General features: G+C 40.2%; 1 protein-coding gene across 1 annotated transcript in view; it reads left to right on the top strand.

The window, feature by feature from the left end:
* Positions 1-12,772, top strand: part of LOC124775949 (growth factor receptor-bound protein 2) — a 48,831-nt gene extending 36,059 nt beyond the window's left edge. The window contains exon 5 of the mRNA XM_047250793.1: positions 11,192-12,772. Coding sequence (XP_047106749.1) covers positions 11,192-11,365 — 174 coding nt within the window. The 3' untranslated portion in view covers positions 11,366-12,772. The remainder of the gene's footprint in view (positions 1-11,191) is intronic.
* The last annotated feature ends 2,812 nt before the right edge of the window (positions 12,773-15,584 follow it).

The raw sequence follows: 15,584 nt of genomic DNA, 5'->3' as shown, positions 1-15,584 counted from the left end.
AATTTCTGGTGGAGCATTTGTCAAACAGTGGAAGGTCCATGATGGATTGTAACAATATTATGAAAAGGAATGTTGCTGCTCACCATATAGTGGAGATGCTGAGTTGCAGATAGGCACAACAAAAAGACTGTCACAAATAAGCTTTTGGACAACAAGGCCTTTGTCGAAAATAGATGACACACACACACGCGCATATGCAAACGCAGCTCACAGACACGATTGCAGCCTCTGGCAGCTGAAGGGTGGCTTCAGCTGCCAGAGACTGCAGCCATGCGTGTATGAGTTGCATTTGCGCGCGCTCTCGCACTTGTGTGTGTGTGTGTGTGTGTGTGTGTGTGTGTGTGTGTGTGTGTGTGTGTGTGTGTGAGAGAGAGAGAGAGAGAGAGATCTATTTTTGACCTTGTTGGCCGAAAAATTATTTGTGACAGTCTTTTTGTTGTGCCTATCAACTCAGCATCTCCCCCATGTGGCGGTGCAATTGGTTTCTTCCACCGTCTTTACGTATTGGGCTTGTTGCTCTTCCGTTTGTTGAAACTACAAAATTCCTGGGACTCATGCTCGATAGAAAACTTTCTTGGTCCCATATGTCTTTCTTGGCTGCCCGCTGTACGCGGTCTCAATGTCCTATGCGTCCTCAGCGGTACTTCCTGGGGAGTGGATTAGACCACCTTCCTCCATTTGTGTCAGTCCCTTGTCAGAGTTAGAAACTAGACTATGAGTGTTTCGTTTATGCATCTACACGCCCGTCCCTCTTACGCTTTCTCAATACTATCCACCATAATGGTATCTGTTTAGCTATTGGCACCTTTTACACTAGCTCGGTTGAGAGTCTGTATGCCAAATCAGCCAATTAGCCCCATAGAGCAACCGGTACAGGGAAGCTGTCACTTGCCCACTCTTGATGGAGCCACTGTGATATTTATGTGGGTTCCTGGTCACGTCCTTCTGACGGGAAACGAGGCTGCTGATGCTGCTCCCAAGGCTGCAGTCCTCATACCTCAGCCCACTAGTTCTTCCACTCCCCCGATGAGCTTTGTTTTGCCGTCTGTTAGCAGGTGGTGTCACTTTCGCAATACCTTTGGTCCTCCCTTGATGGGAACAAGCTCCAGGGAATTAAGCCAACAGCTTGGATGACTTCCTCTTGGCCCTTTTGCTGCAAGGAGATCATTTTTGCTAGGTTGAGTCTTCTTAGCCATCACCATTTTTTAAGTAGTGCCTCGCCACCACTATGTGCTCATTGCTCTCAACTTCTAACAGTTCGCCATTTCCTGACGGAATGACTTTTTTTTTTTAACGACTTACGTTCTCATTTATGTTTGCCATCTGAGTTACTAGCCATTTTAGCGAACGATGTGTGGGCTTTCATCCGTGTTTTACTTTTTTCCATCGTAGCAGTATGGTGAAGGACATTTAATCTTCAGTTCAGGACATCCGGTGTGTGTGTGTGTGTGTGTGTGTGTGTGTGTGTGTGTGTGTGTGTGTGATGGGGGGGGGGGGGGGGGGGTTATAGACCTCTCTCTCCACATCCCTGATTTTAGATGCCTTTCCTTCTGTCAGTTGGGCTTAATGTGCAGTCATTTTTAACTCCTTTTTGCTCTTCATGTTCTATGCTTGCGACATGGCCACATAAGACCTTAATTGTTTTTGTGCACTAAAACCAAACAAACAAGTATTGGTTACATCCTAAATCCTCAGTCATTTGTTGTTTATATTCCAATCTCTGTCTTACCATAAAAATTTTTATTTCTACAGCTCCCTCTTGTACCGTGGAGGTCATTCCCTGATGTCTGTCATCCTCCCCTTACCATTTTTCCACGTATTCCTTTGCTCACCAATTCTGCAGTGCTCCACCTATTTCCTTATAGACCAGCCTCTTTAACCCCAGTGCAGTGTCAGGAGCTAGAATAGACCCATGGCCCTTCCTTGCCTGTTGTAAGGGAGCAATTAACAGGAAACTTTTTATTTGGTTACTTTTTACCTTGGTATTTTAACTATACTTTGAACTTGCAAAGGTTTTGGCTCTTTTCACTTTTTTATTGCTTTTTCCCCTCACCTTTTTTGGCTTTTTAAATTCTGGTCTCCATGTTAGGTTTGATGTCCACATTCCAAATTTTACAGAAGTGTGGACCGTTTGGGGAAGGACGCCTTACTGTGCGATGTTCTTTTTTGCACCTACCAATTAAGTGGACCTACCTCTGCACCCAAATCCAGTGCAGTAGCTAGTCTGTCATCATGGAGTTGTCATGTACCGTCATGATGGTAGCCCCTACAACGCCGAGATTGCACTGAGCTGTAACCTCCCTGTCAACCAAGTAAGGTGCCTATCAAATTTGGGGTACTGGGACTCTGGGCAAGGGCTATTTTGCCAGGTGGCCTTGGACTTGATGGGATGGCACCTGTGGGGACAGCCTCTGATCGGAGCGAGTGGCATCAAGGCGAATGATCCACAATGAAATGGATCAAACTTAATGGTGGCCATGCCAACACGGCCGTCTCAGCAGTCAGGAACAGAGACTTTAATGCAGGGATTTACAACCCAGTGGCATTTCTGTCTTTGACCATGCCTCAAGACAAGAGCCACATAGGAGAAATGGAAGTGGACAGTTTGCCAAATTCATGCTTTGTTCCCGGACTGATGGTGGATCTTTCGCTACAACGAAGCCACTGTTTTTTGTTGAAAATATTGAAGGCCAGTTTTGGGAGATAGCAGCAGTAGAAAAGATGAGAAATGGATCTTTGCTGGTAAAAACATCGCATCCCAACCAATCACAGACACTTCAGGCCTGTGTAAAGATAGGAGATATACCAGTCACCATCTCTTCTCATAACAAGCTCAATAGAATTCAAGGTTTTTATCTTCCATCGGGACCTAATGCCATAAACTGATAAAAAGCTGCATACTAATCTGGTGCGGTATGGAATCCATTTCGTTTGCCGCATCCAGAAGAGATCCAATGGTAGTAGGCACTGGATCTTTTATCCTGCCATTCAGCGACAACATCCTACTGCTGCTACAGGGTTAAGGTCATGGTTTATAGGTGTGATGTCGGGCCTTATTTTCCTCCTCCAGTGAGATGTTTAAGGTGCTAGAGGTTCGGACACATGTCGTGCTGTTCTAAGGAGGCTACCTGTGTGGCATGTGGACAGACATCTCATGAGGGCAGCCCTAGTGACCAACACCACAATGTGTCAACTGTCTGGAACCACATCCTCCCTGTTCACCTCAATGCTCAGTGTTTGAGAAAGAAGAAAATTTAATGATACAAAACACTTGACTACCTGTCTTGTCAAGATGCAAAGGAAAAGTTTGAAAGACTTCATCTGACTATATGAACTCAAATTTTGCGATTGTTGTGTCACAGTTCACACCTCACGTGATGACAAGGTCTCGCATGACACGTCCTTACCCTTGTCATATTCCAGGGCCTGCCTCAGAGTTGAGGGAAGGAATGTCAGATCACTGTACTCCTGTAGCAGCAGTGGTTCCCACAGCACCGGTATACCCATTGATGCCTAGTCATCCTCTAGGGTCATCAGGGATGAGGACACCGGTTAAGGTGCCCCCTCTGAAGACAAGGACCAGCAGCTGCAGGCTGTGGGTTGAAGAAAAGTATGTTCCTCTATACTCCCAGAAGATAAAATGGAGAAATCTTCAGAGAAGTTGAAGTCTCACAAAGATAAGAAGGATAAGCAGAAAGATAAAACTACAGGGCTATTACAAATGATTGAAGTGATTTCATAAATTCACTGTAGCTCCATTCATTGACATATGGTAACGACACACTACAGATACGTAGAAAAACTCATAAAGTTTTGTTCGGCTGAAGCCACACTTCAGGTTTCTGCCGCCAGAGCGCTCGAGAGCGTAGTGAGACAAAATGGCGACAGGAGCCGAGAAAGCGTACGTCGTGCTTGAAATGCACTCACATCAGTCAGTCATAACAGTGCAACGACACTTCAGGGCGAAGTTCAACAAAGATCCACCAACTGCTAACGCCATGCGGCAATGGTATGCGCAGTTTAAAGCTTCTGGATGCCTCTGTAAGGGGAAATCAACGGGTCGGCCTGCAGTGAGTGAAGAAATGGTTGAACGCGTGCGGGCAAGTTTCACGCGTAGCCCGCGGAAGTCGACGAATAAAGCAAGCAGGGAGCTAAACGTACCACAGCCGACGGTTTGGAAAACCTTACAGAAAAGGCTAAAGCAGAAGCCTTACCGTTTACAATTGCTACAAGCCCTGACACCCGATGACAAAGTCAAACGCTTTGAATTTTCGGCACGGTTGCAACAGCTCATGGTAGAGGATGCGTTCAGTGCGAAACTTGTTTTCAGTGATGAAGCAACATTTTTTTCTTAATGGTGAAGTGAACACACACAATGTGCGAATCTGGGCGGTAGAGAATCCTCACGCATTCATGCAGCAAATTCGCAATTCACCAAAAGTTAACATGTTTTGTGCAATCTCACAGTTTAAAGTTTGCGGCCCCTTTTTCTTCTGCGAAAAAAACGTTACAGGACACGTGTATCTGGACATGCTGAAAAATTGGCTCATGCCACAACTGGAGACCGACAGCGCCGACTTCATCTTGCAACAGGATGGTGCTCCACCGCTCTTCCATCATGATGTTCGGCATTTCTTAAACAGGAGATTGGAAAACCGATGGATTGGTCGTGGTGGAGATCATGATCAGCAATTCATGTCATGGCCTCCACGCTCTCCCGACTTAACCCCATGCGATTTCTTTCTGTGGGGTTATGTGAAAGATTCACTGTTTAAACCTCCTCTACCAAGAAACGTGTCAGAACTGCGAGCTCGTATTAACGATGCTTTCGAACCCATTGATGGGGACATGCTGCGCCGAGTGTGGGAGGAACTTGATTATCGGCTTGATGTCTGCCGAATCACTAAAGGGGCACATATCGAACATTTGTGAATGCCTAAAAAAACTTTTTGAGTTTTTGTATGTGTGTGCAAAGCATTGTGAAAATATCTCAAATAATAAAGTTATTGTAGAGCTGTGAAATCGCTTCAATCATTTGTAATAACCCTGTACTTTCTGAGGCTTTGGATATTCCAGTCCCTACCTCTGCGAAGGTTGAACCTATGCTGTTTGATGATGTAACAGGCAATCAGGTGGACTGCGACCTGGTAATGAAGTAATTAGACCCATTCTTTTCTTTTGCACTTTCTCAGACCTGACGCAATGTTCCTGCAATGGAACTGTAACAGCTACTATTGCCATCTGACCAGACTCCTTCATGTACTGGCTACTTACTCCATATTTGGCATAGTACTTCAGGAAACATGGTTTACGGTAATGCATTTCCCTGCTCTAAACTACAAACCTTTCTGTACCAATCACATTAATGTCGAGAGAGCTTCTGGTAGGGTACGCCTCATACAATCTGATATTTTCAGGGAGTAGGTGCCTCTTACCACTGAACTAGAGGCCTTGGTCGTTAATGTCTACCTGTTAGTCAGTTAACAATATGTAATGTTTATCTACTCCCTGGTGGACCTTTCCTTTATCATGAGCAGTTACCTTCCCCCCTCGTTTTACTGGGGGGCTTAAATGCCCATAATCCTCTGTGGAGCAGAGACACTAGGTCTTGCAGAGGCTGGGTACTAGAACACCACCTTTCAGAACCGGATGTCTGCCTACTCAACAATGGAGCCGCAACACATTTCAATGCAGCTCACAGAACATACTCGACTGTTGATCTTACAGTTTGTACCCCTGATTCAGTGGTTTGTCCTCGGCGATCTTTGTGACAGCAAGCATCTTCCTATCATTCTCTCCCTCTCCACTCAGACATCTGGAACATGCTCCAAGTTGGTTGTTTTGGAAAGCTGACTGGCAGGCTTTCTCCTCTACAGCCACTTTTGCAGCCAGTCATGCAACGGATATTGACAAAGTGCTACAAGTTACTATTGATACTGTTATTCGTGCTGCAGCAGCGATCCCCTACTCCTCTGGCTCATCCCGATGACCGCTGGTGCCATGGTGGTCTGAAGATACAGCCTCAGCTATCAGGGAACGCTGCAGAGTGCTTCAACAGAACAAACATCATCCTTACGTGGATTTTAATAGCATTAAAGATACTCCAGGCAAAAGCACTGTTTGTAATAATAAAAAAAAGAAGCAGGGGTGTTGGGAGCAATCAATATGTATCAGCCATGCGATCCCATCAACTCTGTCGCTTATGCGGCCATCCATCACACACAGCACTTCCTGGCATGCCTTGACAATGGTAAGACCTGCACTGATCCCTTGTTCTTACCAGCTGCTTTGCAGCTCACTTCGATGAAGTGTCCGTTTGCAGTAATTACCACTCTCATTTCCTGACCCTGAAACATCTTACTGAGTGCCACCCGCTATCCTTCCATGCGCATGGCTTTCTATCAAACAACACTCCTTTTAGTGAATGGGAGCTACACAGCACTTTGGCATACTGACAACATGAAACATATCCTCGGACTTTTTAATCATATTTGGCGGGAAGAAGAATTTCCCTCTCAATAGTGGGAAGGTATTGTTATTCTTGTCCTGCAACTGGGAAAGGAATCACTTATTTTAACTAACTGCTGGCCAGTCTCTCTGTTGAATGGGCTGTGTCAGCTATACGAACAAATGGCCAACCGCCGTCGTCGTTGGTGCCACAATTCCAAAGTGGCTTTCGGACTTTCCGGCCCATCAAAGATCACTTGGTTCATCTGGGATCTGCATTGTATCACCAACATTTGATTGCTTCTTTAGTCTTGTATTCCTAGAGCTCCCCTTCAACACACTCCATGGTCCATACCCAGTCCTGTGGCACGGATGGACCTATTTTGTGGCGCCAAGAAGGATGCTGATCTTACACATCTCCGACAACTATTTTGTTTGATCCTCTACGATTATTTTAATTCAGTATGCATCTACACAGACAGATTGAAAGTCAGCAACAGGGTTGGTTACACTTTTGCACATGCAAGGGGGCACAAGACACACACATTCCCAAGTGGCTGCAATGTATACACTGTAGAGTTGGTTGCCTCTCTCAGGCTGTGCAGTATATCAAATCCCTTGCCAAAACAAACTTTCTGATCTGTAGCGACTCCATGAGTTGCTTAAAAGGTATATTCCTGTGCTGTCCCAAAAATCTTCTGGTCACTAACATCCAGGATCTACTGGTTAACCTCTGCAGTTCTGGATAGAAGGTGACCTTCATATGGACACCAAGCCACATAGGCATTCCAGCAAATTAACATGCTGAGCGTCTAGCTAAAGATACCACTACAGGAGATCAACTTGATGTCAGAATACCGGGCCCAGACTTACAGTTACAAGTTCAACATAATATTTTGAGGCTCTGGGAATTGGAAAGGCAGGCTCGTATGATCCACAATGAGTTAACAGCAATTAAGAAGCCCACTAAGGTGTGCATACATCTTTCTAGGCATATTGGAAAGATGCCATTGTGTTGTGCTGACTATGCATTGGCCACGTGAGTCACCCATGAGTTCCTTCTGTGTCGGAAGGAGCCTCCTTACAGCAGCAGCAGTAGTAGTAGTCTACTGATGATAGTGCATGTTGAGTGTGCCCTGTTGGCCGATATGCGGCATGCTCTGCGCTTGCCTACCTAACTCCTTCAGATGCTTGCAGATGATGAGACAGCCACTGCCAAAGTGTCGCATTTCCGGAGGGAAAGCAGATTTTACAGTGAACTATAATAGTCCCCCACGTTCAGAGAGAGAAAGTGTGTGTGTGTGTGTGTGTGTGTGTGTGTGTGTGTGCAGCGGGGGATTCCCGCTGTGGCAGATACCTCCCGTGCGACTGCTGGTTACTTTCTTCCCCCTTCACCTTGTTGTGCCTTTAGACCCTCTTGTGTGTGATGCTGCCTGGGTTATCTCAATTTTCTTTTACCTGTCATGTTACACCTACTGTCACGCCCTTTTTTTTATTCTTTGACTTTCTTAGTGTCTACTGTGTCCCAGATGATGATAAGTTAGTCATTAATCTCATTTCAACTGCTCCTCATTACCTAATCTTTCTTTGATTTGCTCTCAATCTATATTCTGTGTTCAGAGGAATATTTACTCCACTGAAGTGTGCAAGATCACCATTGCTGCATCTTGATCAATATGAGAACAAATACGACCTCTATGATATGCAGCAACAGACAGTTAAGCATCTCGGGGCTCAACAATGAGTTTTATGGTTGCTTGTTTTTGAACATGCACCAGCACAGCAGTCTTTCAAGTGGAGTCTGCAGATGTGGACTGCCACGAACACTTGGTCAGCAGAAATATTCGAAAAAAAGCCAAGTGGTAAACTGAATTTCATTGTCACATGTCACAAGAATATTGAACAGTAATTTGCAATTAAGGATTGTCACCAAAGATTGTAGCATTCATAAGAGTTGAACTTTATGATTTTGTTGACATAATTCAATAATATGTTTCAATAAGGTGTATAATGAACTAATAGTCATCTAAATGATGAAAAACTGCACCAGTTACTTTGTTTACGCTTAGCACAAGGTGTTTTGGAAATTTTGTGATTTTTCAGTTGCATTTGTTTACATAAATACTTGCATGTGTGATTTTCTGCCTGTCTTCCACTGTAGTTGTCTTTTTGAGGTTAAATAGCAGTCAGAGAGTCAGATGAATGAATGATGGAATGTTTTTTATATGCTGATGTTAGAGGTAATGTTTCTGTTTTTCTACTTTGTTTATTGTGTCTCTTCCATTACACAGATTCTCTCTCTCTCTCTCTCTCTCTCTCTCTCTCTCTCTCACACACACACACACACACACACACACACACACACACACACACACACACACACCATCACTTACATTGTTTGTTTTTGTAATCATAACTTGCTATAGAGATACTGTGATAGTACTATCCCACCATGATCCTGTTGTACTTGCCCCCCTGTGGCCGTTACCAGAAACACACGGTGACTTTACAGTAAAAAAGTACAGTGGTGGTGCCTAAGGAAGACATACTGTGCTGCGAATGATAGCAAGACAGTTGTGCATGCATTATCAAGTGTTTCAGCGTGTCCTTGTGAAATATCGTGATAGAAACTCACATTAGCAAATTGCCCTTGCTCCCAGGTGCAAAAATATCATGGTCGACTAATGTGATTTCACAAAGGGGTGTTACATTTTCTGGGGATTCATTAGATACATAACGCTGTAGCTATAATTTTTTTTTTTTTATTTATTTTTTTTTTTTTACCATTATTGACTGTTTCCATTTTTGTCGTAGATGTTGAGTAGAGTCTTTGGGGTAGTGTATATATTTACATAATTACTACAGTTATCAGATGCGGCAGAAAAATTTGAGGAAAAAAAGAACTCTATCTAGTTTGTCACTATGTTTTTCAAATGTTTCTCCCATGTATGATAACTGTAGTAATTTCTTAAATATGTACATTACTCCATAAACTCTACACAACATCTACAACAAACATAACTGACAATTCCAGTGTCAGTAATGATGAAATCTATTTTATAATTTACAACTACATGTATCTAATGAATCCAATGAAAATGTAACATCTCTATGTACAAACCCTTTGTGAAACCATAAAACCATACTGTCATAATATGTCTGTATAGCATGTTTTGATTATAAAAATGAACAGCGTAAGTGATGATTTGCATGTGTGAGATATTCTGTGTAATGGAGGAGCCACAATACTTGTGAGTGCAAAAACAGTGAGACTACATCTAACATCATCAGTGTATAAAAATCATTCCAGGATTCATTTGTCTGATTTTCCAACTGCACTATAACCTCATAAAGACAACTACAATGCAAGAGAGGTATAAAATCACACATGCAGACAACACAAGAAATATTTATGTAAAACAACTTGAAAATGAGAATAAATTCTCGAAATGCTTTGTGGTAAGCATGAAAAAATAAGAAAATTGTGGTGTTTTACGTTATTTGAATCATGAATGACGTAGTTGCAGGCTTTCCAGAGAATCTTGTTATTGATATCCTTTCAACCTGTATTTTAATCCAGCTCCTGAAACTTAATTTTATTGCCTATTGTGCTTCTCAGCTAAACAGGTGGAACAGTAGAGAAGAAAGACTGCATCCAGTCCAACTTTTGATTTCGAAATCTGTCTCTCATCATTATGTAACCGTATAAGTATATTCCAGTGACTGACATTTTCCAAGTATACATTCTCTTGTAATTTTTGAACAATTTACATGCTATTACAGGTACTGCCTGAAACTTATTTCAGAACTCGAGGAGCCTTTTGTGGTCTCATTCCTACTGCAAAACCCATATTTTCCAAAATTTAGCTTCTATTCTTCCCCCTACTATAATGATTAGGTTGCCTTCTCTTTACATATAATAGGTGAATAGAGCTGAAACTGCCTTCTGTTTTTGTCAAAAGTTGCCGTTTCTTTGTATGTATATAAAAATCCTCAAAAATTGTGCACGGCTTCACTCAGAACATCTCTGTCACCTCTAGTATGCCCTTGTTTCCTTTTGACCTTAGAAATGTCTTAACCAGTTTAGTGTGGATTCTGTATTATGTAGCAATGCCGCATTTTTCACTTTAACAGGAGTGAAAGGTGCTCCTGATCCTTTTCAGCTATTCCTCTGCCGCCTCGCAAGGTCATCATTTGCAACTTATAGTAGGCTTCTAGAGTCAACACAAAGACAACTTGATCCAGGACTTGCTGATAGTACTGTCTTGAAAGAACAATCTATATAGCAGTTCAGTAGTATTGCCTCGTCCAATTAAAAATATAGGGCATCCTGTTAAGTTATTGACAACAGATTGTCTTAAGTGCATTTTGAGTGATTTTAATAATCTGTATAGCTTGGTGGCTAAGTGAGTGCCAGACTACAAATCCAGATGTTAGCATTTCAGGTCAGTCAGTCCTAAGAATTTTTTCTGCCACTAATTATTTCTTTCTTCAGCAATGATCTTTGTGTGAAACTTGCCAAAATTCACCTTAGTTTTAAGTGCATGTTAAACTGTAGCTCCACCTGTAATCCATACTATCTGCAATAGAACTATGTGTAATAAAGCACTGCAGCATTGAAAACGTTTTAATTCATGAAAGATTTAGTTTTTAGTAGTTACTGAATGTAGATCTGTAGTTTGCCATAACAATTTCTTACCCCCAGCTTTGTCATATGTTTTACGTAAGTTATGTTACATTACAGTGCCTGGTGCAAGCATTGTATGACTTCACCCCACAAGAACCAGGAGAACTGGAATTTCGTAGAGGTGATGTAATAACTGTGACGGACCGTACAGACCAGCATTGGTGGCATGGAGAAATTGGAGCACGTAGAGGCCTATTCCCAGCTACTTACGTTGCTCCATACCATTCATAGCTGATTTTATACATACGTCTAGCCTACAGGCTATAACTCTCCTTATAGGAAAGTCATATGAACATTGTAAGTTGTGTGGAAGATGTAAACTTGCATTATTATTAATTTTATTTTATTTTCATAAGCTTTATGTTGTCATTCTAATTTCTGTCATAATTTTATATGGATTGTTAAATATTCATAAAACCATGTGATTCCTAAATATACATTATCTCTGAAGTGGCCTTTGTAGTTGTCTGAAAGTGAGCTTTTTAATCATTGAACTAATCATCAGAAATATTCTTAATTTTCACAATCCAGAAATGTTCCTTGGCTGTTTTACATGATTAGGCACAAGAAACATACATACCGTGCTGCATTCTGCATTCCTTAAATTTTAAAATGCTGCCCTTATATTACGACATTGAAAAACTGTCATGAATCTTGTAAATTTCTGCCAGTTTTATTAAAGTATTTTGTATATTTTTCCCAGACCTATTGTATTTGTACTGGAGTACTCTGTCCAAATATTTAGGACGTTATTAATATAAATTTTAGTCTACGCGTGTATGTGTGTGTGCGTACTTTTGTATATAATTCCCTTCTGGACAGTAAACATTGAACGATCATGTAAACTTGTTGTTGATATCAGTGATACTGTAAGTGAACAGATGGCCTTAATTGTAAGTGCTTGTGTGTGTGTGTGTGTGTGTGTGTGTGTGTGTGTGTGTGCACGCGCGCGTGTGCGCGCGTGTGTGCGTAAGAGAGGCAGAATAAGGTGTTAATTGACATCTACATAACTTCTGTTATAGACTGATAAATGATAAAATTGTGAAAGTGCATGTTGTACACATGTCATCCAATTGAGGCTAAGCCCAGTTCAAGTACTGTATCAGTGAAAGCAGATTGTAATGCTGTATGTTTAAGGCAGTCTCCCGTGTGAATATTTTATTTTTCTCTCTTTAATGACATCCTTTTTACTCTAGTGGCAGGTGGTTGTGTTTTAAAGATTGCAGGTTTTGTTGTGTTAGCATGTGCTAGTAACTTGAGAACCTTATGTTGTTTTAATGTTTTAATTACTTTTGCATAGTATTCCAATTGGTAAAGTGACAATTTACTTTTTAAAGGAAAGTTAAATGTGTGTGGAATATTTTATGTTATATAAGTGACTGCAATGCGAAGGACACATCACTATGCAGTATACATACTTCTCACCATGCAGTATACATACTTCATATTGCCCTATAGATTTTAACATCATACAGTTTTTTTAGCAACCCAGCCCTAAAGCTCTTTTTTGTTTTCAGGTAACTTGCCTGTATCCCCAATTTGAAGCAGTAGTTTATTGTATCTTTTGTACACAGGATTTAATATGCAGTTCTCCACCAACTTTCCTACACTCATTTAAATTACTGAAGTTCTTGATAATTCTCATTATTTTCATGTGTTGGATTTCACACACTTTTATGTTCTGGTTTTTTTTTTTTGTGATTTCCTTCTCCCTCCTTCTGCTGAGACTTTGTATATACATCTTATATTGTACACTGTGATACTTTTTCTAGCCATTCCAGTGCATCATCCTGGCAGCAGTGTAAATGAGTAGCAGTTCTTCTTTTCAGAGAAATTAAAAGTTCTTTTATTTTATTTCCTGGGATAAATCAGTGTCTTGTGTTGCCCCATCATTGTAAATTGTGTAGAGAATCTCTTGCATCTTAGTTTCCTCTGCATTGTTACTTACCTTGTGAAGAGACCTTGTTAGGAATATCTTTTGTATACAATTCATCATGCTCATTAGTTTGCACAATTTTCAGTTGTTATTTTAGTTGAACAATACAGGATTTATGTACAATGCCTACACCAGAGTCCTTGTAAGTGCAATATATGTTGTTTCAAAGCAATCTTGTTACAACTGGTGTGGTTTAATATTCAACAATGTTAAATACTACCTGCAAGGTAGAAGATACAATTCACCATGGTAAAACGACTTTTATTATGGACACTTTTGTGCAGTTCCCTCATTAGCAGGTTTATTTTAAATAATCAGTATTATTACAGTTGATTATACGAAACTGAAATATTGATACATTAGAAGAAGATGAGGTCTGACAGAATCAGCTTAACTTGCAACTCATTTATGTAACAAACTTGTGCAACATTTTCCAAATTGGCATTTAATGTCACTTGATGGCTTCCAAAATTCTCACCAAATGGAAAATTGTAGTAATATTGATAATTTAAAAGAAAATACATCAATTTCTTCTTTATGACTGATAACAGTTTTTAAATTTATTCTCTAAAATGTTGAATCTGAGCACAATCCAATAACATTATGTGCAGTGCTGCAGGTAAAATCACATATTTTGTTTTTTAAGACCTCACTTGTGGTGATTGTCCCTAAACTAGGTTCTGATTTCACACTGAAATATGTTCCACGCCCTTCACTGGAGCTATTTCATGAATAATTTCAGTGTATTGCTATGTCAAAGCAAAGTGTGTGAGGGGTCAATATATGAAAGGGGTAAATTGCTACTCATTGTAAAGATACAATGTTAAGTTGCAGACAGGGGCAACAAAAAGACTGTTACACATTTAGCTTTTGGCCAAAGCCTTCTTTAGAATAGACCCTAGACTGCTGTCTCTGGCTGCTTTAGCCAGAATGTGTAGAAGTCTTTTCATTGTGCATGTCTGCAACTCAACAGGTTGTTGTTACAGTGAGCAGCACTGTAACCTTTTCATGATGGTTGATATTCCAACCTGAACTTTCCATTGTTTGAGGAGTCAATATAGTTAATCCCAAGGACAAATACAAGTTACAGACAAAAAGAGATACCAGTTTGTGGACTGTGTTTATTTATATTGAGAGTTTCATTTAATTTGATTTAATTTTTTAGTAGCGCTAAGCCACAGAGAAAATGATTTCAGTCCAAACTTAATTTCAATATTTGTATTGTAGGTATGTGTTTGTTTTATGAGAGAATAATACACTGCTTCTTGATATCCTATTAATGATAGCAAATTTTGTTAGATTAATACCCATTTGAACACCTTTCATATTATTCAGTTTGTAGTTGAATCTGCTTTCAGTCTTCATTTGCCTGTAAATGTTTAATTTTTAGTTTTGGCAGTTAAATTTAGTATTTGTTTTAAACTGATTTGTAAAAGTAAATACTTTGGTTACACTTTATATGTACATAGTGTATTGCTTGATATTCAACAACAAACAAAACTGGTCATACAGTGCATACTTTCATAGCTGATATTTTATTCTCTTGGGTGATAGGCTTGGGAGAAAATTATACCTACAATTCTCCCATGAGTCCCAGAAGACCACATGTTGCCAAGAAACAAAGGAAAATGTTTCTGATAATTGTGTGATGTTCGTTGATTAATGTAGAATCATGGGCACATTTCTTGCTTTTGCTAACACTGATAACAAAAACCTATGAGTGCCATGTACAAGCAGAAGTCAAACAAGAATGTTAAAAACCAATATTTTTGTACTGATGTACAAGAAATTCATTATTTTTTACTGTTTTCCATTGTATTCGGGATAAGTTCTCCAGTGTGTATAAAATGCTTGAATTACTTACAAAATGTGCTTAACAGTAGCTTATGTTTACATTGGCATACTTTGTGATCAGAACTGCTCCTTCCAGTTACTCTTTGAGTAGCGTAAATATGGAATCACTGGTGGTGATGTGTAATGAGTATTGCGGATACAAAAAGACTTGGTTATTGCAATTAATTAATGGGAAACACAAGGCCTTACCTGTTGCAAAACTACTTTTTCAGAAAGTAATTGAAATTTTGTTTGAGGCCAAAGATGGACATTTATGAAATCAGAATAATGGTGTAGGTTTAACCATTCAGCACTAGTACTTGAAGTACGTGCCTTGACCATATTCATAAAATTTCAACATAATAATCACTGAAGACAATGGTTTTATATTTTGAAAAGGAGTAACACCATATTTTCCTTGGTTGGTGGATGTGAAAAAGGGGGAATCCACTTTTCTCCAGTTTTCACTGAGTTGTATTTTTGAGAATGTGCTTGATAGAATGCATATCTGAAATTGATCATGCATCTTTACACTGGTGTAATGAATACATTTGCATGTCAGTGCTCTGTTGACACCTTTGGACAGTGATGTAATTAAACACTGTGAACTTAAATAATAATTACATGATATTTTGAATTTTTATTACAAGCTTGAAACTTTTTCTTGTGTGAATAAATCTC

Source organism: Schistocerca piceifrons, chromosome 2, assembly GCF_021461385.2.
Source record: "Schistocerca piceifrons isolate TAMUIC-IGC-003096 chromosome 2, iqSchPice1.1, whole genome shotgun sequence".
Classification (NCBI taxonomy): Eukaryota; Metazoa; Arthropoda; class Insecta; order Orthoptera; family Acrididae; genus Schistocerca; species Schistocerca piceifrons.
The sequence above is the reverse complement of the archived record's forward strand: the minus strand, read 5'-3'. Positions and strand labels throughout refer to the sequence as shown.